We start from the raw sequence: 23,390 nt of genomic DNA, 5'->3' as shown, positions 1-23,390 counted from the left end.
ACACCTTAAATAATATAATTAATTCCCAGAAGGAATCTTTAGTTTAAGAATATATTGCAAAATGTCAGAATTATACCTCCTTCGAAGGGGGAATCGACCTTTTTAACATGCCATTTTAAAAATGTGAGAGTCTCAAGGGTCATATAAAATGTGTACAGAGTGATGGAGAGTACAATATGCTCTCCAGAGCTACTCTGTGGAAATGAACATCTTCTGCAAGTGCATTTTTACCTCTTGCATGCGTTTCCCTGCACGGAAAAAGAAGTTTAAGTGAAAACGTTGACGAGTTGCGAATATTTTACACAAATGTTTCTGATACTCAACATCTTAACTCTGTGTCGACCCTTACTGAGCATGAACTGTTGCCTTTGTGCGCACCCTTTTGTGAAAGTTCAGCGCACATCACGGTTATTAGAATGGCAGTCTCATTTTCACCTCCTCGAGCCAGGGGGCCGGCGGTGGCTGCTCGGCATGTCTGCCATGCTGGCACACAGGCCTCAGTTAAAGGGCACTGGGTCTGTGCCTGCTACCACTCAACAAATCTGTCTATCAAAGTCGTCTCGGGAGTGCAGGGCGGCCAGCAGAGAACTCATTAAATCCCCCAAAAAAAACCGAGAGAAAAAAGAACAGAAAAAAAAGGCCGAAGCTCTTTACGGTACAAATGATTGAAAGGGAGGCGAAAAAAAATAACACAAACCATGGAACACTGAGAGAGAGAAAAACATAGAGATTGACACAAATTAATTAACAAGAGGAACATGAGAAGGATGAAGCCGTCGCCTCTTTTAATAGTTCTTCCATGTCCACAGGAAAAAACACAAGTTCCCTCCCTTTCCTGAGGCTTCGCTGCACTCTCAACGCGCCGCTTTCATTTGTTTTGAGGTCACAGCACAATAGGAAGCATATGGAGAGAAAAGACATATGGAAGCGCAGTGGAACGCATCGCTGCCGCGTATGGATTTTGACCTTTTTCATTTCCTTGAGAGACGGCCAACTTCTGTCTGAGGTCAGAGGGACTTGCAGACCTCTCCCTGACTTGTTGAGGGCAGGAGGAGCTGCAGCTCTCTGCAAACGGCACATTGTGAAGGTTTAGATGTAAGTGTGTTTATTAAATATCACACATTGCTGGTCTCAGATTATCTGATTGCTCGCAAAGGCACTTGAAGTCTCTCTGAACACCATGATGGTTTTTGGTTTTGGACCCACAGGGATGGGACAAATATGAAAACAATATTTGCTTAAGTCTAGTGTTTTAGGTTCGAATTTCCACAATAGGACTGTTTCATAAAATATTCTAGGCACATGTGACCTGTACATGTCATAACAAGCAGGCTAGTTAAGGGTGCACCCTGAAAACTGCTTGACGAATAATAAATATAACAAATAAAACTTAAAAAGTGAACAATTCAACACAAACCGCAAGAAGCTAGTTAAAAAAAATAGTAAAATCTAATAATATAATATTATTTTCACCAACAAATATAATAAAATAAGCTCCAGGAGGCTGACAGCGAGTCTACTTTGAACCACTAGGGGGAGCGGTTGGCGCAACGTGCCTGGAAAGAGATCTGCCTCATACTTTCCCTGTGTAAATACACATCTGATATAAACTGGATCACTTTTTATCTGTGTGGTTGAACACCTCAACTGTGGCGCTCTGTTTGATCTGATACCATCGCCAGGAAGAGAGTGGCTGACATTTTCTCGGCCCGTCTGACCCAGGCCCGGTCTTAGTTTCTATATCCTGAGGTCTGCAGACAGCTGCAGCGCGAGGCTGCCAAAGGGAGCAGCTATCATTATTAACCTCCCGCAGCATTGACAGTGGCGGCGTTGCCTCTGCAGCACGGGGACGGTCCGGCCTCTATCAAGACGTTCGAAGGCCTGTCAATGCCCGAAGGAAAATACAACATAGTTAGAGCAGGTCCGTGTCAACTGCGACTCTGTGGGCAGAGGTGTTTGTGTTTGTTTGGTGGACAGTATTAAAATCTATTTTTAAACTTTAATTAGATCAATTAAAGTTAGTTTTAGGTGTAGCACTTCAAGCCCTCAACCTAACCCCTGTGTTTATAGAGTTTATAGAGGATTATATATTATTGTAGCCCTGGTTTTTATGTTCAATTTGATACCTAATGTTTCTTGTTTTGTACCTTGTGACCTGATATAAAAGGGTCCCCCATTTTAAGGGGACACTGTGGCTCTTAATTTGAGAAATATACATAAAACAGGAAGTGTAAGGAAAGACATAAACAGAAAGAAAGAACAGAAGTCTTATTGGAACATAGGATTTATGAATCAAATATCACATATTTGCCATCGTCTTTGATGAAAATGGACTTAATTTGATTTAGTTTGAATTAACCAGACAACGGCTGTGGAAGTTTACTTCACCCAATAACTGTATTTCAACTCCTCGGTGTTACGCAATATAAACACAACACAATCAATAGCTATCTTTTTTTTCCCTTCCTTTTTAATGTCTCTAAAATATTTTTGATGATTTCCTTTATTGAGATTCAAGGTAATTGTGACCTTCTGACCACAACATGAAAAAAAAAGCATATGTATATGTTGTGGTTAAAATGGATAACAAGTAAGTAAAAACTATATATTGGTTAAAAATAATAGTTTTTGAGTGTTTTGTGAGGTCAAATTTGACTTACAAACATAAAATCACAATTCGAGGGTTAAGTCAACTTTTAAGACAATTGTATATTTTGTCAAGGACTAATTTTCCCTGGGCCTTTTTTGCTGTGTTCCCTGAACATGCCCACACATACATACACATACAGACATACAGATATAAGTAAATAATCTCTGTAATCATCATTTTTGCATAATAGATTAAACCCCATTCATAACAGGAACGTAGGAATGAACCCGTAACATCTTGTTAGCATTGTCATCGAGCCCGTGCTAGCATGCTAATGTTAGCATTCATCACAAACCTGTACCAAGCGCCAGTTTACCATATCTGTCGACTCTATGCGTCTATGTTTTAACTGTAAATGTGTTTGTGCAGGCTATGGAATAAATCCATATCCGACTGAAACAAGAGACATCATCATGTCTCATTCTATGTAACCAAGTCCACACTGTACGAAACCAGTTCCCATTTGTTGTTCTTGTGCCTTCATCTGCCGCTTCTGTCAGCGCCCTCCATTCTGCATCAGCTTGATACAAGCGAGCATGTGTCCCTTCTGTGTTTCAAAGTATTTTGTCATTCAGTCAACACTGTGGAATTAGGACATATTTCAATGTCACTATGCGGGCTGTTCATCCAGAGCTTTCATAAGTATTTATCCTAAAAGCTCTGCGATGACAGCCTTGAATGTCTCCAGCTCCACAGGAGCGGACAGGAAACACCGGCAGCCCGAACAATTAAACCCTAACCATCATCATTAACGTCATTTATCTTCACCGGCACCCTTTGATGTAAATCAAAGGATATTAGACTTATCAAGAGTGGACTGGTCTGTCATGGCGTGTCTCAGCGCTGCGATTTGAGAGTCCGGCTATGACCCGACTAAATGTTACCAATGACCTCAATGCTGTAAAGCCAGATATGAAACGGTGCCATTTGGACCGTTCTGAATGTTAACTTTCCCCCTGGTCTGCAGATGAGCAGGCGAAGCAGCAGAGGTGGTGGTGGAGTCCTATTTTTGGAGGGGCTATCAGCAACCTAATGGCATAGGTCTGAGTGACAGGACAAGTGTTGCATTGGACCCGCCCCTCGCTCGTTTAGGGCAGGCATTCCTCGGTGTAAGCAGACACAGAACCCCCCCCCCCCCATCATATTTCTCTCTCCCTCTTCCTTGGCGATGATGGTCGGCCCCCTCTGGGTGTGGGTGGGCACACAGACGGGTGTGTGTGTGTGTTCATGTGTGTGTGTGTGTGTGTTCAGGTGTGAGCATCGGCATTGGAGCCGGATTCAGAGAGAAGTCGGCGCACGGACAGTGTGGCAGGCAAAAAGCGCACGTCAGAGCTCTCTAAAGGGGGCCCGAAACCGCTGACCATGGGGCCAACGCACTGAGGGCCCCCCCCACCCACACCACCATCCCACCACCCAAGACGAAATATAAAACGAAAACCAAGAGGAACAGAAAATAAGCAAGAAAAAGAGCAGAACAATGGTTGTCGAGGAAGTGATAATTGCGTTGTCCGGTGGAGCGCCGTGGGGCTTTCGGCTCCAGGGAGGCGCCGAACATCAGAAAGCGCTGCAGGTGGCGAAGGTAAGGCGGGTCACTTCGGCAGGCCGCACGAAAGGAAACGATTTCACAGTTTTCTGAGTGGAAGGAGGAAAAGTGTTGTTAGATACAACAGCCGCCAGGTAAAGACAAGCGAAACATCGGCTGTAGGATATATTAAGTGGTGCTTCAAGGAGTTAAAATGGAATATTGGCCGCTGTGCAGGTTGGTTTGGGGCCTGAATATGAGTCATCAGCTTGTTTGAGAGCGCGCTTCATGCAAAGGCGCACTGATGATTGATTGGTTGAACTTCAGCTGGGAATATAGAGTAACCTTGTCACATATCTTCCGAATGCTGCTGCTCCCGTTACACTGCATGGATCTCAACGTTTAAACTCGGAACCTTTCTATCTTGGTTACCCGGTTTGTTTCTGATGAAGAACTTTCACTTTGTGCTACTTAATGCTCTTCTTCGATGCTTCCAGAGATGAAAGGTTCACGCTATAGCAGAGATTTCTGGTACATTGGGGTCATCGTGTTTTAAACTTGCATTTATTTTGTTGTTACTTTCTTGTGAGGAGCTTATGGATACAAGAAAACCATTCACCCATAATCATACGCTGATTTGCTCAATTCGACTAGCATGTTTCCGCTACGTAATCATTTCAGAAGAGAAAACACACAGGGGAGCAATGGATGTCGTGAATGTCTGGATTTAGTTGAGTTCTTGAAATCTGATATAAAAGACTGATATAATGACACTGCATCGGGAGAATTACGGACTACATTTATATCTGCTTGTATAAAGACGATCACTGAAATAAAATACCGTGTGAAATATTTAACTTTATAACTCTCAGCTCATTTTACTGCCCTAAAGCAAATTCTGCATGGACAAGAATTTGCGGGCCGCATTTGGGACTAGTGAAGTCGTTTGGATATATTTGAGAAAGAACATATTCACATGTAAAGCAAAGGGGAATATATACTGGATACAATGATTAAAAGGGCTTCATTCAGTAAAATATTCTACCCCTGTGAGATAAAACTGAAAATGGACAGAAAAGAATACAAGAAAAACCTTGCAGGTATATTTTCTGACTTCATGTTAGTCCTTCGCCATTTGTCATCTCCATTTGTGACATGATACAAATCATCAATGTGCAGTTGTTGCTCCTCGCTCCATCAGCCGTGTCCTTCCTGTTTTAAAAGACTTGGGTCGATACTCTCGTCGATGAAATCTTTCCATAGAGAGACTGTATTCCCGGATAAGACACGTCAGTTTTTAGTACACCTGCAAACACATTATGAACACGTACGTGTACGCACATGACTCAAACACACATATCCATACACATTTTCAATAACTGTTGACTGAGCAGAACTACTTTTTCAGGTGGCTATTTCTGGTTGAGAAGCAACAGGTCACGGGGTCAGCCAAGGTGTGTGTTTCAGCTCGGAGCTAAAAAATTAAACTCATACACTATTTTTACACACGCCCTGGTCAGTATCTTGCTGCTTGGGGAAGAACGTATATACCTTCTTTTGGTACATGTGCAAATTAAAATCCTGTTTGCTAAACCGCTGCTATATTCCATATTGCTCCTGTTCAGGCACCACGAGAGATGTCATTCAATAACCAGCAGAAAAAAAAACAACTGGCCAACCTCCTTTTTTGATTGATGACATCCTCTGCATTCTTTTGTTCACATTTTACAAATATTACATTTTAATATCTTGGAAAATTGCAGATTGTCCACAAACCATTGGATTTGTAATGATCGTCCCCTCGGCTGGTCGATTGGTTTGAAGACGAGTGTTCAACAAAAATGCATCGTTTACCTTTATGTACTGCATCTAAAAGTTTTCTTATCAATCATATACCTCATAAAGATCTAGGTCATCCATCGTATTTTCCATTATGTACCTCTCTACCGTTCGTTTCTTTGTACTTGAAAATAAAGGTAATTATATTTGTACAACAATTCGCATAAAAGGATACATTTCCGCATACAGACCTTCCAAATTATTCATGGCGAAACCTTCCATGCAAGATTTCCATTGGCCAGACAAAGACTCTTTACGTCAAAGAGGTCAATTTTGGTTTAAGAAAAAGAAATAAAGTACTAAAGAGTCATGCACCTCCAGACTTTCCTTACCAGTCAATCACCATATGCATAAAACAAACCTGGTGTTACAGACAATATATATCATCATAATAATGATTGCTCTTTAAAATGTTGATCCAGCGTGTAAGTTGACTTATGCAGAATGTGCTCGTATGTACACAGAGCCACAGGACACCAGATCACCTTTATGGCGGTGCACGACAGCTGGTTCTGTCTGACCGTCCAAAACAGAATGGTCCTTCACCCCTGGGAGCAGGAAGTTGTAATCTTGTCAGGTCTCAAACTATACCGTCCCTAACAGGTGGAGCCGTGCGGTGCTTCACTGAAAGAGTCGGTGTGTCAGTGTGCTGGGTCTGTGCCTGTGGGTCTGCATGCGTGCATTTGTGTGTTTATTTATATGACTTTATGTGTATTTTTGAATCAGTACATGTGGTGTGTGTGTGTGTGTGTGTGTGTATGTGTGTGAGCATGTAAGATTATTATAACTGTTATGACTTGAAACCACAAGGTGACTGACGAACTGACATCCTGGACCACAAGCAGGCACAGGCCACTTTAAAGGCTTAGCTAAAAGTGGATGTGGGATTTTATTACAGACCAACCAAAATAACTGGGGAAAAAATATTCAGTCAACCAAAGTACCACACTTCCTAATCTCTGAAATTGAACGTATAATATTAATTCATTACATGACAGTGACCTCGGTGCAATGCATGCGATCAATGCAGTCATTGTCTTTGACATTTTTCAAACATCTGTTTTACATTTATTATGGGACATGTTGACATGGCTTGCATAGACCTGAGGCAATTTAGGGTGGGCATAACGCCATGGTCCTGACAGACCTTGTGCACAAATAGCAAAGCACCAAATGAAGATGGCTACTGGCTGACATTTCGCTGTTAAAGTGTGTATGAGTGCTCCACTCGAGCTGCAATATGTGGCATGTGTCCGCAGCAAGATCAAGCTGTCAGGACAAAAGCTGCTCTCCGCCAGTCACTATCACAAACCAAGACAAGACAGCAGCATCGCTCTGTCTGGCTTTTGTATTCCAATCATGCAGTTACACAAGATAAATACAAATCTAAGGGAACTAATACAATATATAGCTACATAATCCTTTAACAGAATATGAGTACTGTATAAACAGTCAAGAGAAATGTACATATGCTCTTCCTTTTACCTTTCCATTGTTAGTATTCAGATGTGAAAGACTTGCATCTCTTGGACTTGCCCTTGAGGCCTTGAAACAGGCCTTGAGTTGTAACCTTGAACTACAGATACATGTATGTCTCCTGAAGGACTTGAGAGTTGCCTTGGACATTCCCCCAAAGACTTTAAAATAGGCTTAATGACTAAAATGATACAACTGATCAAAAACTTCAGTGTTTTGTAACTTGGCCTTCCTTTGTCGATGATTGTGCAGGTGCGTAAACGCAGCAAGGCATGCAGGGCTGGGCTCCGGGAGGCCGATGAACTGGTGTCCATCAACGAACAGCCATGTGGAGCGCTATCCCATGCACAGGCCATGGACCTCATCGACAGCTCCCCCGGAATATTACACATCCTGGTCAGAAGGTCAGAGGAGCTAAAGTGTAATACACTTACTCATCATGAACCCTTTGAAATGGATCAAGGACAAAGAAACAAGATTTTAACTATTTACAATGTGCACCGTATCAAACACATGTACTACTGCATATAAACACTTGTCTCCTGTGATCTCAGATCTTACTTACTGTAAGAATCAAAATTTAGTTCATTTGATTCTAGTAAAACATCTAATGGCTCCATCAATATTTTAAAACTTCCACTTGTTTGCAGGGTGCCTGCCGGTTTTCAGTCCGTGGTGCTTGTGGCCCGCGCTCCATCTCCCCGTATAGACAAAGAATACCGCGCTGCTCTGCGTGTCATGTCACCCAACCAACCCCACCACGCACCCGTCCGTGAAGTCCACCGTAGCCACTCCTCCACAACCAGTGGATTGACATCTCCACCTGGGAGCGAGGCTTACTACGGCGAAACTGACAGTGACGCGGATGTGGCGGGCTATGAGAGGCAGCGTCGGCAGAAACGCCGCAGCCCCAGCAACTCGACCCCGGGAAAACCAGCAGGCCGAGCCTCACCTGAGGGTGGAGAGACGTCCGAGATGAGTGGCTATGACAGCGCGCCGGACGCACATCTTTACCCCAGTTTGTTGGATGGACATGGGGGTGATGGAGGTGGGGGTCTACCAGGGGTGGCACGCAGAGAGGTGATTTACCAGCCTCCTGCTCCAGGATTGTGGTCTTCCCAAACATCCACTGAGACATCCTCCATCATCTCCTCAGCAGATGACCAGGGGCCACGGGAAGGAGGGCAAGAGGAGGATAGTGGCTTTCTTGAGCCATCCAAAGTGCCACTGGTGTCTCCCGAGAGGGCAAAGGAGGCTCTTATGCTAAGCTCCCGCAGCCAGCTTGTACCCATGGTGGGTCCGTTGAATAAACCCATCGACGAGGAGCTTTCAACCACCTACATGGAAAAGGCCAAACAAGCCAGTAAGTATACTGCTGAGGAAGAACATTGACAGAGACCTGTGCATCCCATTTATATGTGTTATTTTTATTCAACCTTTTCTTAGCCAGGTTAATCCCATTGAGATTTTGAATCTTTTTTTTACAAGGGGGTCCTGGAAATGGGTTCTCCACCTTAATATAGTCGACACATTACTGATTAAGGTCACTGCTTGGTTTAAGAGTGTCAAAACACAATTATATGACATCATCAGATTCTCAGAAACTCATCAGTGAAGTGAAGATCTCCTCTGTTCCCATACACAGGAAGACAAGTTCTCATATAGCTTTGTATGCCAGTGTGGTATTGACTTTTCTAGGCAGAGATAACATGTCCCAGAGATAAACCTAAATATTTGCCAATAGTAAGTTAAAGTCTTTACACCATACTGAAAATGCCGCCACCTGCACTACCTTATCTGCAACATGTCATCCCTAAGCCAAACCTCCAAAAGAGTTAAAAAACACTCGATAGGCAACTTCAAACTCATTACTGTATTAGCAGACAGAAAACATAACGAGACCTTCATGATTAAAAAATAAATATCTACAATATTGAACTATTTCAATGTTGTAGCGCCCATTCGAAAGCAGTTCAATACTTTTTCAAGCCTATTGATGCCTTCAATTGATAGCAACATTTATTATAGTGTCAATTGTAATGGTATTTCAGAATGACAGTCGACCACCATAAATAACCACATTTTCTTTTAGGTTAGTGTGATGGTGTCAACCTAAGACAAAGCATGGCTGGTACAGTTTACTATATTTACCTCCAATGTTGTGTGTAAAAACCCAAGTGATCATTCTGGAATCACAGAAAAGCATCTACAGCTGCTTTTAGGTGTCAAGTTGCAAAGCAGGGATACACTTATTTTCCTTGACTCTCTCTCTCTCTCTCTCTCTCTCTCTCTCTCTCTCTCTCTCTCTCTGTCTCTCTCTCTCTCTCTCTAACTGGTCATGTCTTATACTGTAACAATGAACAAGAATATCTTCCTCCAACTTATTATCCCGTCCATCATCAATATTTGGCCCAGGAAAAGAATAGTATAGAGCTATTTGAAGTCAATGGGCTGTTTTAAAATGTTACATAAATGTACCCTTGTAAATCCACCTTGCCAGCCCTCGGTGCAGGTTTAACATAACATGTCCTACTTAGGAACCCTGTAGACACATTTAAAACTCCCTTCATGTGGCACTGCATATTAGGGTAACAGAATGTTAATCTGCTTAATACCATAACAAGTTAAATGATACGTTGCGGCTACCCTTCAAAGTTCTCCTTCCAGTCACCTACATCATACAACTTTCCACTAGCTTGTAAATATTTCTAGTTCAGTTAGATGTCAGAGTACATAAGACTAATAATGTGCGAATGTATCCTTCACCCCAGCTAATGTGAGAAGCTAAAAGCTTGCCTGGAATTTTCCCGGAAGTGCTCCTGTGCAAGTTATGAGATGGGTGCCTGTTGAAAGCATGGTGGTCAGTATAGGTTTAAAATGCTCACGCCAGAGTCAGTTCTTGGTTTAAAGGTTGAACCTTAAACCTGTTAAATCTGTTTTTCTTACTCACTGCAGTATGTTATGCTATCGTGCTACTGTTGCTAATAGCTATGGCTTTCATACCCTGCAGAACTGAACCGAGGGGATACTGGGCAAGACAAGCAAGTAAAAGAGGCCAAAAGCAAGTGTCGAACAATTGCGTCGCTACTGACTGATGCTCCCAACCCTCACTCCAAAGGGGTGCTGATGTTCAAGAAGAGGCGGCAGCGCTCCAAGAAGTACACTCTCACCAGTTTTGGTAGTGTGGATGAGGATATGTGTCAGGACTCCCAAGAGGAGGATGGGGTATTCCCTGGCAGCGAATCTGAGTTTGACGAGGATGGTTTCTCTGCAGTTCCTGATTCAACTTGGGATAGTGACTGCTTAGATAGGCTTGAGAAGAGGGCAACTGCAGGCACTGAAGGTCGTGGGGATGGGGCAGAGGATGCTCCAAGCCCAGGGTTGAGTAACACCACAGGCAAGGGAGCCCAGTTGTTTGAGCAGCAGCGAAAGAGGGCTGCTGAGCACGCCAAGAAAGTTGAGGCGGCACAACCTCCGGCTTCTGCACAGTCTCAAGTCCAGGGGCAAGCCCAAATGGACCAGTTTCATCCAGAGAGGGAGCCAAACCTCCAGCCTCAGCAGATGATACCACCTGGCCCGATAGCCCAACAGCAAGAGCTGTCTCAGGCTCCAGGTCCAGTTACAGCCTATGGAATGACTAATGGAGACCTATCATACTCTGCAGTTAGTAGTAGCACGATGACGTCAACTCCACCTGTGGCGGCCAAACCAGCTACGGCCTCAGTGGCTGTTCTGACCAGACCTGCACCACCAGCTGAAACCCCATTACCTGAACTATCTGCTAGTAATGTTCTCAACAGAACGGCACGTCCTTTCACTCCTGGCTTCATCAGCATTCGAGCTGCAACAGCACCTGTAATGTTCAAACCTGTCACAAGGACGAGCCAGCGCCCTGCCTCAGCAGCTGTTGTGCAATCACGATTCTCCACTGCTTCTGAACTAGCCATGAATGCTACATCAGTAACATCACAGCTACCGCTTAGTCCCCAGTCAGTGTCTTCCCCACCATCCTTTGCACCTCAAGGTCCCTTTGCCCAGACACCAGAAGCCACTTTTTACCCTCCAGCTGTCTCTACCGCACAAATGACTGGCGCTCATCTGGCTTCATTTGGAGCTGTGGCTCCACAGGCACCAATAGCTTTAGCCCCAGCTTTTGCTGTATCTCAAATGCCTTGTTCACCTGAACCGTTTGCCCCAGCGGCTCCTCTTCAAGTGCCAGTTGCTCAGTCACACCCACCTCAATTTTTCAGGGCACCTGCAGCTTCAGTGTCAGTAGTCGCTCAGCCAGAAGCTGTAGCGCCAACTCCCGTTCCTGGTCCAACAGGTCGCACAGGAATCTTAAACGATGCTCGCAGACGAGGTGGCAAACCCAAACCTATGTTCAATGTGCCAGAGGTCAAGAAGAACTCCCCAAATCCAGATTTATTGTGTATGGTGCAGAATCTGGATGACAGGTCCACCCGACACAAATATGGTCAACCACCACCTGAAGCTTTTTATGATGATGTAGAGGAGGAGAAGGGTGATGAGGCGGGCACGGGAAGGGCACCTCCTCCAGTGGCACCCAAGCCTCGGGTCATCCACGATACCCCACAGTTTCTTCAAGCAGGTGGTAAGGGGGCCCAGCTGTTTGCCCGCAGACAGACCCGTATGGGTATGTATGTAGTGGACACCCCACTCGAGACCCCTTACCAGCAGGAAGTGGCCTCACACAATACAGCCACATTGCATGACTCTTCCCCCAATCCTTCATGTCCCGCTCAGTGGAAATACTCCCCAAATGTCCGTGCTCCTCCACCCATTGGGTACAATCCACTCCTGGCCCCCTCTATCCCCACTGGGCCTCAGAGGAATACAGGGAAGCCAGACAGCAGGGGGAGAGGTGGCTCCAAAAAAGAGGGCATCCAAGCCCTGGATTTCATGAGAAGGCAGCCCTACCAGCTCAACTCTGCCATGTTCAACTATGGGGGCAGTGTTGCTAATCTATCAGCCATGCCTTCTTACCAGGCCCAGAGGCAGCAGGGTGACTACACAACAACAATGGTGGGCAGCTCATTAACCTCACCGAAGCAGATCCCCATCAAAACAACCCGTGTCTTCGAGGTCAAGCGATTCTCCACACCCACACCCATGTCAGCTCCTACCCTGGCTACCAAGGTTATCGCACCCCGCTCGGCAACTACTCTTGGAGAACGGTTATATGATTCTGGAACGATCTCCCCACCTTTTGCTCAATTCGCTCCAACCCCAGCCCCTCTCTTGAAACCAGCACCAATCAGTGCCCTGAAGCCAGCTTTCCCTCCCTCCCAACCAGCTGGGCTGCCAAGCCTCCCAAAATTCTCTGCCCCCCCTATTCCACACTATGTGCCCCCTGCAGTCCCAACACCTTACACTCCAGTATCATACACCAGTGGGCTCCAGGCAGCCAAGCAGTTCCAGAGCGCTCCTGAACTCAGTATCCTTGCCTCTTTGCCCCCCCTCAAGCCCGACCCAGTTCAGGCACCCAAACCACGTTTTGTTGCCACCAAGGGAGGCGTTCAGCCCCGTGTCTGGAGGCCAGGAGCCATGTAAACGCCAGTAAATCAGTCACTACCACTCTTGGACATCTTCATGTGGTATTAATGTAGTGCAGATTTGGTTAACTGGTTCATTGTATAAGTCAAAAATGGAAAAATATACATTGGTTCCAGTTTCTCGAATGTGACATTGAGTGTGCTTTTCTCTTCTTACATCATTGTTAATTGAATATCTTTGGGTTTGGGGTGGGGCTTAGGCTTTTAGAAATTGTGTCGGGCAGTGCGCTGATAAAAAAGTGACATATGAATAAACATATAAGCAGTACTACATTAATTATTTCAAGCCTCAAATTCAGCTGTAGAGACAAAGTAATGAAGTAACATAAGATGATGAAGTGGTTGAAATCCAAAAGTTTGTCAAGTTAAAAAGAAATATGCCAGAACTTGAATAATGGAACAACATCATACACATCTATACTTGCTGTTAAAAAAAATTATATTCATCACGTTTTTTTTGCTGTCACCATTTACTCACACTTGTATCTGAGTAACAATAATTTTATAGAGTATACTGCCACATACTGTATGCTAGTCCACCATATGCCTGTCCTGGGGGAGGTTTGTGTAAGGCTTCTGGAGATCTCTTTCTACTAATTTAGCAGAAATATCATCTAAACAGAGCCTGTACTAAAATATATTCTTTGAAACTTGAAATGTCTGAAAGATGTTGAAAATTAATAGTTGCGGTTGGGATCATAGGATTAAATCACAGAAGAAACACTGTATGTTGTCGTAGGTTGACAGGTGGAGGATCATAAAGCAAAAACAGCAGGTTTACTTAATTTATTTTTGAACATTTAATTCTGTTATTCACTACTATACTAAATTATGTGCACACAACGTATTTTTACCCCCTTCTGTTTGTAGAATTGTGAAGAACAAACACATGATGACCTAGTCTCCTTATCCAGGGGTTCAAATGACGCATGCACAGTAATATTGTAAAATGTTTTTAAATGCCCTTGATCACTTTGGTAAGGTAAAGTTTTGATAAACTATGCGAAGATATGGTACGCTCCCGCAAGTGTCAGTGAGGTTGTGCCGAAATACCTGTGCTCACTATAGAGAAATGCTATCTTTTAGCATGTAGCAAGTGCCCGAGCTCTGAATATGTACACTTGTCCCTGGATATCACAGCTTCCTTTAGGAGCACCTTCTTAGTATCAGTGTGGTCTTTGCAGATATGTACATTCATAACTTTTATTAAACAAATAACACAGATGAAGGAATGTGTATTTGGTTTTGTTAAATCCTGATATTGATTGGTGCAAGGGGAAGTTGAGTAAGTGTCACCAAAACTAAAAATATTAAAGAAATGAGAAATGGCTGTGGAGGAAGGCTGTATGGGCAGTATTTACAACAAATGGGGATTGCTCACCATTTGCGGACGATTGGGATTCAGAGTTTAATTAAATTCCCCGGCCCATAGAAGTAAACGAAGGATGCATCGGAAAGTTCGGTACCTGAAGTTTGTTGGTGAAGCTAAAGAAGTGGATGGAAAGAAGCATATAGGCTGGTGTCTTTCTATTAACAATGGTTGTTGTTACGCTAGGCGCGTTAATGGAAACAAATAAATATGTGTTTTCAGTCGTGGAATTCTTGGGGAGATATTTTTGTTATTTTTTACAACTTTAAAAATATAATATAATAATTCCCTGAAAGCTTTTTCTTGTTTTCATAATATAACCGAGCGTGTGGATATAATTATGTTGAGGTGTAAAATATGATAAATACATGTTGAATGTAGTTTAAGTCAACGAAAAGTGTGAAAATGTTGAATAATGCTGAGTAGCCGTTTATACTGACTAGGAGACAAAACATTTTTAGAGGAATAAAATTAGATTTGAAAGCGCCTCAGTTGTCTGACATGTCTGATTTTACACTGCCCCCTGTTGCTGATTGTGTGATCCTGCACTTTTATTTTAATGTTGAGTATATGCATTCAGTGATATCAGAGATTGAGGAGTGCAATAACTAACTGATATATTCGTTTTAATAAAAATACATATATGTTTAACCGTACACTCAAAGGGTGAACATGCTTTGCAGGACAACACGCGCACACACACACACACACACACATACACACACACACACACACAGTCAGAACATTTTTAGTTACATCCGTCTGCACTTGAATAAATATAGATTCATCCGTTTTTGGCGGAGAGGCGTTTGACTTTGACCGATCATTTCACAGAGCAAGATAGCTGGAGCTCGTTAAGCAGAGTTTACTTCAGCATGTTCTATTGCAGCTCTATTAAGTGTCTAATGTGGGAAACAATGAAGGACAATGTCGGCTAGTTTTCAGGCTGTGAGAGTAGTTAATGGAGAATGCAGAAACGAACAATGCCTGAACACATTCTGGGGACTGGGTTGGTATTTCATCAAGATAATTATGACTGACAGAGAACGAGGCATACATATTATCCTGCTAAATTAATTACATGGCAAGAGTCTGTGACGACCCTCTCTGCCACTCTCAGTCCTATTATATACTTTAAGGTAATTGTCGATACGTGTACACTTTTTACCAGTTAAAGATTCATAAAACATTGCAATAATCACAGTAATTGATAAAAAAAAGTGTGATGATAAGATTAGAGGAAGATAATTACAACAAGCTGAACTAAATTTGAGGAGAAAAATGTACCAGCAATATGCATGCATGCCACAAAGAAGGTGCTAGATTGAGTGAGAGAGAGAGAGACTGAGAAATTTGTAAAAGAAAATTTAAAAAAATATCCGAAACAGACCTCCATTCTGTTTGGAGCTGAATGGATTCTTCGCTCAGCTTTGTCTAAGAACGTGTTCCTGACATTCAGGTTGTCTCGACCCCAGAAGACGTGGTTGTGCTTTAGCTCATGTGTCTGCTGAGAACAAAGAACATGTCAGGACCGTATTCAGCGCAGAACATTGTGCAAAAGGTGCTTTTCACATATTCCCACTATTCATCCACTGAGTCACAAGGAGGCGGGACGGTAGGAAGAGAGACTCCTGTGTCAATCACCGCGTCTATGTATAAGAGACCATGAGCAAAACATGCTTTTATTATTCCTTCAGCAATTTCTCTACACACACACACACGTGTGTGCACATACACAATCTGCTCATTCGAAGAATAGATTCATTTTAAAGGTATTAAAGCTTTGTTATTCAGAGTAACTCTGCATCAAACGTTGACTTTAATGTGTTTAAAGTCACTTCCGCTCATCCTTTCACATCGGTGTGTACAACATGTGCCACTGAGTGGTGCTGTCGGGTCCTCTGTGACTGAGTCAGAAGGGCTTTCATGCTGCCACCTCCACACCCACAGGGCGCCTAAATATAGGGCCGTTAATATCCAAAACACAAGACTATTTATGGAGGACATTAAGAATTTGCTCTCAATTTAACCGCTTAAAAATAAGTCTATTAAACTTAGCTTCTGTTAGACAGTTTGTATGTCAAAAACCGGTTCATTCGTCACTTCTTCGTGTATGAAATGATATTATCGTCTCCAGCGACAGAAATAGATGTGCAGGGAGATAAGCCAGATAATTTATCCGATGATCTAATTCCTCCCTTCTCTTGATGTCACGTCGACCGTTGATGTCTCACTCTTTCTCTCTTTTTTTTCTCCAATATTTATTTGGCATTTCATTTGCCCCCAAGCACGGACGCCTGAGGAGGAGTTACAGCAACAGGAAGATTAGACTAAAACTAAAATGGAAGAAAAAAACAACAACCATAAAAGAGAAGCACACAGAAATAAACCACAATGAATTCAGAATCAGCCTTTGTACAGTAAACGATTATAAATAGACAATTTTATGTGAGACACAGCCAATACGGACGATTTGCTTTACTTATTCCTTTTTTTTAATAGACCCCATGTGCTTAGAAGCATTGAAACTCTTCCACTTGACAGAGTCATATGTGTGTATGAAGCGATCACACAGCAGATGATACGACGCCTTCTCTCCATTTTAAATTGTAGATTTAAGATGGGTCTAAATTGATTAAGTACTGTGGGGGTGATAGCTGTGATTGTGAGAGGAGGCTGGACTTAAAAGAAGGCGAATCTGAGCTAAATACAAGTGAATCATTCAGGATAAACAATTGCTCGGATCAGAAAGCTCTCATTCGACAGAGCGGAGCTTTCAGTGTCCTCACTTTAAACTGAGCACTCATAAAAACCTGAAGCTCTTTGAGGACCTCCAGAAGAAGTTTCAGATTTGTTTGAGTGGCCAGAAATATTTCTCAGAAATATGACAATACTAAACCATGCAGTATGCACAATATGTCACAAAACTGCAAACTTGCTAAACTCTTTTGATCCTATTTACTGATATGTGAGTCACATCTATTGTAAGATCGATGTAGTCTGTACTAGAACTCAAAAAGGATAATTATTACAACTATGAATTTTATATAAAGGCATAAAATGGTAAAATATGAGATATGAGATGAAGCCATCATTAAACCCAGCTGGGAGACTGCACATACTTTAATGTCATGATATATAGAATTTGACAATTACTTTGTTGTGGTAAGAACATGAGGTCACGGAGGACATCGTCTTTGGAGGCTTTCACAACATAAGAAAGAAAAAAAAATAGGGATTTAGTTTTTTTTTTCACAATCATTTTATATCCTGACTTTGTGGAGAATGCTTTGTAACACCGTGAATCATGCTGTCATTAATGGTTTGTCAACAATTGTATTTATATTTGCAACGTGGTTGAGGTGAGGGGGGTTGTGCAGAGGAACTTTGGGCTCAAGACTTCAGTATTTCTAAAATCCTGGCTATCAATTTACCTTCATGCTGCAGCTTGAAACACTTCAAAACCTCCATCATGTCCAGTAACGATGCTTCAGAAAAACTGAAAATGTGACCGTAAAGTATTGAGTAAAGGAGCTCACGCTCCCTCTGAAACACACACCGGTCTGCACTTAACACGTCATACACACATATGCTTAACCTTAAACTTGCACTGTGCACTTATGTGTACCCCAAACACACCCCAGAGTCCTTTGAGGTTATCTTATAGCTGAATTCTGTTCCCCTGGTTCTTTGCTGCTAAATATAGGCTTCTGAACCATCTGTGAGAATGATTTTGTTCCCTTAATATCTCCATCAGCACTTTTAGCTAGCCAAGAGATACTTCTCCCCCCCACCCCCCGCCCTAAAGTCCCCCCAATCCCTATTCATACTCCTAACCTCAACCTCCTCCTCCTTCCGTCTTGACACCAACACTGCTGCTACCCCCCCCCCAACCCTCTGGAAGATTTGCCGTCTGGGTTTGAAGTGGGTTTTGTACTCCCCGGGACCTGGGTCCAGCCATACGTAGGGTCAGAAGCACTGAGGGATTTGTAAACTTGCGATTCAGAGCGCCAGCATTGAGGGTCACCTCTTCTCTGTTTGGTATTTATAGGTCTGTCTCTCCTCCCAGGATTGCAACAAAAACCCCCGGTGAGTGGATCTGCATCCCGATCGGCGTGCTTTGTTCTACTAAAAACAGCTCGGGTTTAAATTCGGGCTACAACGGAAAGGGTCAAACACGTTCCCAATCATAATTTCTGCGAGCTGTGCAGCCGGAGGGTAAAATGAAGCTGGGGGACATCAAAAAAGACAGTCAAACAGATTGTTACTTTGCTTTTTGATGGACATGTTTTGGATTCTGCCTCCCGTTAAGAGTCAAACGGTTCAGGGATTCAGTTTGCAACTTTTACTTTTTTTTAGTGCGTCTTAAAATGACCAAAGGAATGGCCGAATGTGCTGACCATCCCTCTCTGTGGGCGTTGCTGAGATTTTATATGGTGTTACCAAACACTGAGAGTGTGGGGGGGTCGGATGGGGGTCTGTAGTCTGAAGTCCCAAAGCCTGTAATTATTTAAGGCAACTAAACCGGTGTCCAAAACCTTCCTCGTCCACAGCTGCTCCAGATCTCTCCTGGCGTTTCGAGAGAAATTCAAAACATACATAGGTTTTCTGGAGGTGTGTATTGTGTCCTTAAGGGCTGTGTCAAGCCCATTTGATAGTTGAATGACGCCATTACGCGTCTCTAAAAAATGTCTTGGCTGGAAATGTCTTTTTAAAAATAGCCGTGCGGGGTTGAGTTACAGTCAGTAGATGTGATGTGATGTTTTGCCACTTAAAGAAACTGTTGAAAGCTGAAGGTGCTGATGTGCAGAAAGGAAGACAAAGCAACCAGAAATACATATCTCAGACTAAAAAGGCGCCATCGTTCGCGAGGAATGTTCATTTTAATGGGGAGTGACATCTCGAACAGATGAGAAAGTAATCGCTCCCACTCTCCCCGCCTCCATGTTCCCAAGCAAATTGGGGAATATGATCAGATGCTATTTTATGATCCTGAGGCCTTAAACTTTACTGCAGCAGAAAGGCACCAGAAAGCGTTGATCGCCAACTCCTCCCTGACCCTCAGTGTGTTTGTGTTGACTGTACGTTGAGTCTGTGTGTAAAACTAGAGTCCCTAAACACATCGGAAACCCACGATGAGGCTGCATGGTTCCTTTAGGGCAGACATCTGCTTCACTTGGGAATGTGGGGGATCTGAGGGCACTGACATCCCGCTTGAACTTGAAAAATGAGGAGGGGCCTTACTGTCCGTCTATGCGTTTGGTCCCAAGGGATTGACTGTCAGAGGTTGTTGAGGACCGGAGTTGTCGAAAGAGGGATCTTGATGAATTGGTGCCATAATCTGAGATAATCGCAAAGTCAGTGTGTTGAAGTGTCTTTCAACTTTGAGCGAGCGCGTCTTGGAAGTAAAGCAAAAACTCTCCCTTCAGTAAGTGCAACCTTCATCTGAACCGGCAAGCGCTGCAGATTTAACATCCTTTGGAAAGGAACAAAGGATGTCAAGCGAAAGTGGGAAAAGATTGCTTGCTTTGGAGCAACAATTATAAAATACAAACCATGTTATTTAAATGGAGGGTTCAAAAACAAATATTTTTTGGAGATGTTTGATACAACTTTGCTCTTATCTCTTTAAGACTAAACAGGTTTACTTTCTATACTTCTCTACCTGATAAATGTGTTCAGTTAAGCTTGTATTGTGTTCCTGTTTAACGTTGTGTTCTATCCTGAACCTGCAGTCATGTCTCTGCGAAAACCTGCCCCGCTAAATAAGCGGAAAAAGCTCTCCAAGATCATAACTGACTTATCGCATATTGCTCAGGATGGTAAGGCTGGCATGAAGTTACAAGAATAAGAAACCAAATGCATATAATCAGTGCATCTCTGACATATAAACTCAACATATATTAATAGATGTATGAAAGGAGATAATCTTACAGGGTATATGGAGTTAGACCTTCAATACAAGTAAGAAAGAAGTATGTAAAGAAATGAAATATAATCCATAACTCATCTAACTAAATATACATGATTCTGGGTTGTATTTTGCTCATTCAGGATACTGTACACATGTGACACTAACAGTGTAAGTGTGAAACATTAGTCTCAATTATTTCTGTTGGAAACACATACACAGTAAAAGAGAAGATGTTGTCTCACTACAGAGACTCCAACAAGTGCCATTTAGTTTCCACGTTATGACTTTTCTAAATCTAACGCTCACCCGTTCGTATCTTGTAGAGTACGAGTCGGAACCGGAGGCGTCTGAGTTCGACCTGGGAACAAAGATCAGGACTCCCAAAGACATCATGCTGGAGGAGCTTTCCCTGATGAAGAACAAAGGCTCCAAGATGTTCAGGATGAGGCAGAAGAGAGTGGAGAGGTTCATCTACGAGAACAACCCCGACATCTTCTGCAGTGAGTCTATGGTGAGAGCTCTGAAAAACTATCACTTTTGTGGGATTTCAAAAAGAAAATGCATGAATTGAATGATGCAATGTGAATAATACACCCAGATATTCCACAGAGGAACTCATGGCAATGTTTGAAGAGGCGTATCTATTCTTCTACGATCCTTAATCCGTCCTAATTAATAAAAAACATTTGCAAGAAGCAGCTTCCCAAATAAATGAGAAAAAATAAAATGGGCTGTAAATGTGAGCCATGCCACTGAGGGATGAAATAACCCAATTTTTTTTTTTCTTTATGTAAATGCTTGAGCATATTTAGATTTTAAAAAAACAAAACTGTCTTTGTAAATTATCCTCAAAAAAAAAAGATTTGTACTTAATCCAACCACCTGGCAGAACGTCTAGCCCATAAAAATGTGGTCCTCATATTACTTATCGATCTTTTCCCATCAATCAAACCAGCTAGATTATAATTTCTGAATTGTCTGGAAGAAGATTGAGGCCTTTACTCCACAATCAGGACTCAGTATTGCTTGTCAGGTGTAAATGGGAGAAGATGAAACATGGTTAAATCACATATGGGACATATGATTGATGACATTGATCCTATTTCTCTCCAGGACAACCTCCAGAAGTTCGTCCCGTCTCTGGGAGGTCAGATTGGAGGCGACATGATCAACGTTGGTGGGCATTTTGTTAGCAAACAGGTCGGACTGCTGCCTTATGGGATGCGTGCTGGAGGAGGAGGGGCCCCTGTGCCGCCACCAAAGCCTGGAAGCAAAGGAGCAGGACGAGCAGGAGGAGGAGCGGGAGGAGCAGGAGGAGGAGCAGGAGGACTGGGTGGGGGCGACCATGGACAAGGTGAAAAAGGAGAAGGAGCGAGTGATTGGTCCCCACTGAAAGGTTGGTGGCTTTTTTTTTTTTATTGCATTTCAAGGTCCAGTCATACTACACTCGTTTATGGATTAAGATAATGAGATATGTGCATATTTGCGAGCTGTTTTTAGCTGGCTATTTTCTTATGTTTCCAATCTGTGTGATAAGTCAACCAGCTGCTAGCTACATCTTGAGCCTATCGAGAAAGTGGCGTTGATTTTCTCCTCTAAATTCTTGAATCAACCGTACATGTCCATGAATTGCTATTTACAACATAAATGATCCACAGATAGTGGTAAAAACCAGTCCTGTGCAAGATGAATGTATCACTTTAGGTGCTACTAACTCCAGTCAGGAGTGTCTGATGCTGTATGTGTGGATGTCCTCGTCATAGGAGGTGGAAGCAATGATGCATCTCAGAAGCTGCTTCTTCTAAAGACGTACAAGTCTCCATGGGAGAAGGCCATGAAGGGGGATGAAACTCTGATAGCCACTCTGAAAACAGGAATGCCTGGTCCCATTGATAAAAAAGATGCGCAAAAGTACAAATGCTTCAACAGGTATATACTTCCCCGCTGGAGGTGTACTATGGTGCTTTGTAACAAACAAGGGGGCTTTAATAACACTCTCTCCCCTTACTTTGCTAGGTCTGCCATGCCCTATGGCGGCTTCGAGAAGGCCAACCAGTTCTTGAAATTCCAGCTGCCCGAAACTGAGGAGAAACAGGAGCCCGAACCAGTGGTGTACCAAGTCGAGATCGGCTGCCGGCCTTCCTTCAACCGCACTCCTATCGGCTGGGTGGGCAGCGGAGAGCCCGGCACCATTCACATGGAGATGGAAGCTGTGCCCTTTGACGGAGAGACCGAAGAGCTGTGAAGACATACTCATAATGTCATGACACACACTGTGCACAGCATGCATGCATGAATGTATGCACACACACACACACACACACACACACACACACACACACACACACACACACACACACACACACACACACTAGAGGAGCTAATTGTTGCGTTGATGAATCTGAATCTCTGGATACCTGAAAGCGTAGAAGAAGTGTGGGCATGTTCTTATGTTGCTCTGTATTCAGTTGTAAAGGCAAGGAAACAAGCTGTAGATGCAGATGGGGGATGAAATATCACACGTTCAGTTCAAGAGTTGAGTCTCAACACTCAGAAAAGTGGTTGCTCTCGGTGAGAAGTTGCAGATTTTGTCAATGAGAAAAGAATGAATCAAGTATGAAGGGTAGATTTATGCTGCGACTGTTGTGCACACTGTCTTGATGTCAGGTTGTTACCACTTTTATTTCCCCGTGCCTTTTTTTGCTCTTTATATTCTGTTTATTTGTTGAGTGGAAAGAAGAAAAAAAACACGACAAAGCTGTATACTTCACAATGCACGCGACGAGTCAGTTACTGATCTAATAACTTACTGTGAAAACGCAGTTTCTCAACTATAAACCCTTTTAAACTGCAATAGTCCTTTTGTTGAGTTATTAAAATGTCAAGGGAATTATTTTTGTGTGTGTGGAAATCCTTACCAATTTTATTTCCTTTTGTTCAAATTTTTGAAAACGTTGATGTGGTATGATAGTGTAATATTTAAATGTTAGACGTTTCTGGCTTTGAGCCAGCTCAAATTATAAGAATTCACATATTTTTTTTAATCC

At 42.9% G+C, this 23,390-nt stretch overlaps 2 protein-coding genes across 3 annotated transcripts; both read left to right on the top strand.

Moving 5' to 3' along the window:
- The first annotated feature begins 3,851 nt into the window (after positions 1 to 3,851).
- Positions 3,852 to 14,288, top strand: synpo2la (synaptopodin 2-like a). Its single transcript, XM_068568232.1, has 4 exons — positions 3,852 to 4,229; positions 7,740 to 7,891; positions 8,138 to 8,850; positions 10,498 to 14,288. The coding sequence occupies exons 1-4, from the start codon at positions 4,128 to 4,130 to the stop codon at positions 13,056 to 13,058; spliced, it is 3,528 nt and encodes a 1,175-aa protein (XP_068424333.1). The 5' UTR covers positions 3,852 to 4,127; the 3' UTR covers positions 13,059 to 14,288.
- A 4,056-nt stretch (positions 14,289 to 18,344) lies between these two features.
- On the top strand, positions 18,345 to 23,233 carry myoz1a (myozenin 1a). Of its 2 annotated transcripts, none has more exons than XM_068568376.1 (7): positions 18,345 to 18,392; positions 18,481 to 18,518; positions 20,165 to 20,251; positions 20,667 to 20,854; positions 21,457 to 21,739; positions 22,107 to 22,272; positions 22,360 to 23,233. In XM_068568376.1, the coding sequence occupies exons 3-7, from the start codon at positions 20,167 to 20,169 to the stop codon at positions 22,586 to 22,588; spliced, it is 951 nt and encodes a 316-aa protein (XP_068424477.1). In that variant the 5' UTR covers positions 18,345 to 18,392; positions 18,481 to 18,518; positions 20,165 to 20,166; the 3' UTR covers positions 22,589 to 23,233. The 2 variants fall into 2 exon arrangements, with proteins under 2 accessions (XP_068424477.1, XP_068424478.1); XM_068568377.1 differs by having other exon boundaries at positions 18,379 to 18,397.
- The last annotated feature ends 157 nt before the right edge of the window (positions 23,234 to 23,390 follow it).

This window comes from Clinocottus analis, unplaced genomic scaffold (genome assembly GCF_023055335.1).
Source record: "Clinocottus analis isolate CAN_PGR_092001 unplaced genomic scaffold, fCliAna1.0.p SCAF_8, whole genome shotgun sequence".
In the NCBI taxonomy this organism is placed as follows: domain Eukaryota; kingdom Metazoa; phylum Chordata; class Actinopteri; order Perciformes; family Cottidae; genus Clinocottus; species Clinocottus analis.
This window is presented reverse-complemented; position numbering and strand designations above follow the sequence as displayed.